The 2,892-nt window shown below is 41.4% G+C and overlaps 1 protein-coding gene across 7 annotated transcripts in view; it reads left to right on the forward strand.

The window, feature by feature from the left end:
- The window catches only part of SFMBT1 (Scm-like with four mbt domains 1), a 171,483-nt gene that overhangs the window by 29,702 nt on the left and 138,889 nt on the right, over positions 1 to 2,892 (forward strand). For all 7 annotated transcript variants that reach the window (XM_019505201.1, XM_019505207.1, XM_019505204.1 and 4 more), the window contains exon 2: positions 111 to 205. In XM_019505201.1, the coding sequence (XP_019360746.1) occupies positions 111 to 205 (95 nt within the window). The remainder of the gene's footprint in view (positions 1 to 110; positions 206 to 2,892) is intronic.

The following is a 2,892-nucleotide window of genomic DNA, read 5'->3' on the forward strand; positions in this document are numbered from 1 at the left end:
TCCCTTCCGACCCTAGAAACTATGAAACTATGAAAACTATATTTTCTCCATGTCAAACATTAGGTCACACCCTCTCTCTTCCCCTTCTCCCTGCCTTCCCCCCATTCTAGATGCTGGGTCTGCTGTGGAAGAAGCAGAATTCAGTTGGGATGAGTATCTAGAAGAAACAGGAGCAACTGCAGCCCCCCACGGATCTTTTAAACATGTGAGTAAGATTTAATTTACTCAGTTCTCTTGTAACATTTTCCTCTTTCAAGTGTCCTGACTGTTTAGGGTGTCTTAAATCTAATATTCTAGTGGAGCATCATATCTGGAAAACTGGTTGATTACATAACCTTTAGAGTGGTGAGGAATGAGATTCCCTCACGCACTCTCTTATCAAGAACTGATGATCTTTCCAAGTATTAGTAGTAAGGAAATCTCTTGGAACACTTCAATAGTAACCCTTGATCAGAGCACATTCTCTGGTAAAGTGTGATCTGTCCAGTTCCTTTATTTCCACTCTAGTCCCAGTGCATTGTCCTTGCTACATGCCAGCTACACTAAGGAAACTGCTTTCAAGAGAGCAGGTGTTGTGGATCTTGGAATACAGAATACTTATCATATAGACCAGGGGTGGGACATCCCTAGCATGAGTGCCAGAGCATAGCTTGCAAAGGCATTTTGCTTGGCATGTGTGCCTCAGGGCGGGCAGCAGGGAAGGGGTTGTGCCCCTCATTGCTCCCCCACCATCTGCCTGTCTGCCCAGAAACATTGCCGACCCCTGATATACATCTAATTAGGCTTTGAAGGGGGCAGTTTAGTAATGGACTGCAAAGGTATCAAAGGAGATAGTAAGTTTATAAAACACTGGATTGTAATCTCTAGAATTTAAAGAGAGTGTTTGTAGTATGTGATTAGTGCAGGATCACCTGGACTGCCTTGACTTTTTGTAGTTTTTAGTTTTTAGTCTTTGCAGAATCTATTTCATATGTAGGGAACAAACCAGATAAGCATTAAATTTTCCAGCATCTAAAAACAAGATGTGAATTTTATGTTTGACAGCATTAAACTAAACATGAGCTTAACCTCACTGAAAGCAGAATTAATGATTCGCCCCAAGTTAGAAGAACGGTCTTTTGGCTTGATAAGAAATTGAGCATTTGATACTATATCACGGTTATGAGAAATGGATTGTGTCAGAATGGCCCCGTCTGCTGCCTTGGTACATTCTAATTGATGTTTGCTACAGAACTCTGGATTATTTTTTAACGTGGTATTTTCTCATAGCAAGATTTAGGAGTATAAGATTTATATAGCACATGTGGCAATTTTATTTGAGCATTTATCAATGAGTGCATGTACTTGGACTTAATGGAAATGTTCCACCTCTATGCTACAAACATCTGTGAATATTGCTCTTCAAGTGGAAGGAGTGACTCTGCCATCATAGCTGCGCCTATTATAAGTGCAGTGAAACAAACTGTTTCAGAGATACAGGTTGTAGCCTTACTGGTTTACAGGAAAAAGGAATCAATTCTGTATAGAGGTGATATCTTTTATTAGACCAACTAGATATTCGTAATAAAATGTCTTTATTTGCAAGCTTTTGGGCACATTTATCCTTCTTCAGGTGTAGACAAATGCGACGATTGTAAAATGTCTCCTAAGTGGAAATGAAAATTCATGTGTCACAGGAGAGCTGAAGGTGTTGTAAGAATTCTTGGTTGGAAAAGTTCATTGCTCAGGAGAGCCTTTCTTCAACCCATCCTCCTGTGAAATATGAAACATCATAACCAGAAGGCAACATAATTCAATATCCTGCTTGCCATCAGACAGCTTTGAGGTAAACAGACTGCTCTTTTATCTGAGCCTAATTTGCATAAAATGAACTTTTCCAACCAGATTTTACACCTTCAGCTCCCCTGTGAAATATGACTTTTCATTTCTACCTAAGATAAATTTAACAGTCTTTGCATTTTCCTGAAGAAGGGTGAGTATACCTGAAAGTTGCAAATAAAAATTTTTGTTTTCAAATGTCACCAATGTCAGGAGGCCTGTTAAATGTTTGTGATTTGGCGCTAAGATTCCTTCCTCCTTCCCCAGCCCCTCCCCCAGGGTCAACAGAGGCAGTGACTACTACTGCTGTTATGGGTGCTGTGCTTCTGAGATCCAGAAGTCACAGCCTGAGACTGAAGCTCAGTGAGTAGGCAATGGAGGGGAAGGGGAAGATATATATACAGTGATAACAGAATCATAAATTCATGGCATTCCCCAGAACATAAAAAGTTTCATGACAACAGGAGGGTTATATTTGGAGAATATCTTGCAAACCACAGATCTTGAGTACAGTAGCAACACCTCTACTTTTAATCCCATGTTGTACCACTCAAGTGTGGTGACCTTCATTTTGAGATTCTTGAGTATTTTAGAAAGAGGTAATATGTTTTCTTATATCACTAGCACTTTCCGTTTACCCCCTTTGTCCCCTGTCCATTTTTAATTATTAGTGGATTCTGTTTTAGTTGCATTTTCTTCAACCTGCCTATCCATTATGCTGGTTTTCTTTTCACTTTTTTATCTTTCTACATGTTTGCAATGGTTGCTGTATTTCACAGTGTACAGTTCAACAAGAAGCAAGGGGGGCAGGAGTGTCCGGAAGCCCCCCTGGCTCACCAAGGGCGTCCGGGACTGCCTGCTTGCCAAAAAGGCGGCGTACGCCCGGTGGAAGGGGGGTGAAATCTCCAAAGAGGAGTATACCTCCTCAGCTCGGGCCTGTAGGCGAGCTGTTAGGAAGGCCAAGGCGGACATGGAGCTCGGACTAGCGTCCAAGATTAAGGATAACAAAAAGTCCTTTTTCAAATATATTGGGAGGATGAAGAAGGTGCCGGGTAATGTGGGACCCCTGCAGGA

Source organism: Gavialis gangeticus, unplaced genomic scaffold, assembly GCF_001723915.1.
Source record: "Gavialis gangeticus isolate Ggan-Ray unplaced genomic scaffold, GavGan_comp1, whole genome shotgun sequence".
Classification (NCBI taxonomy): Eukaryota; Metazoa; Chordata; order Crocodylia; family Gavialidae; genus Gavialis; species Gavialis gangeticus.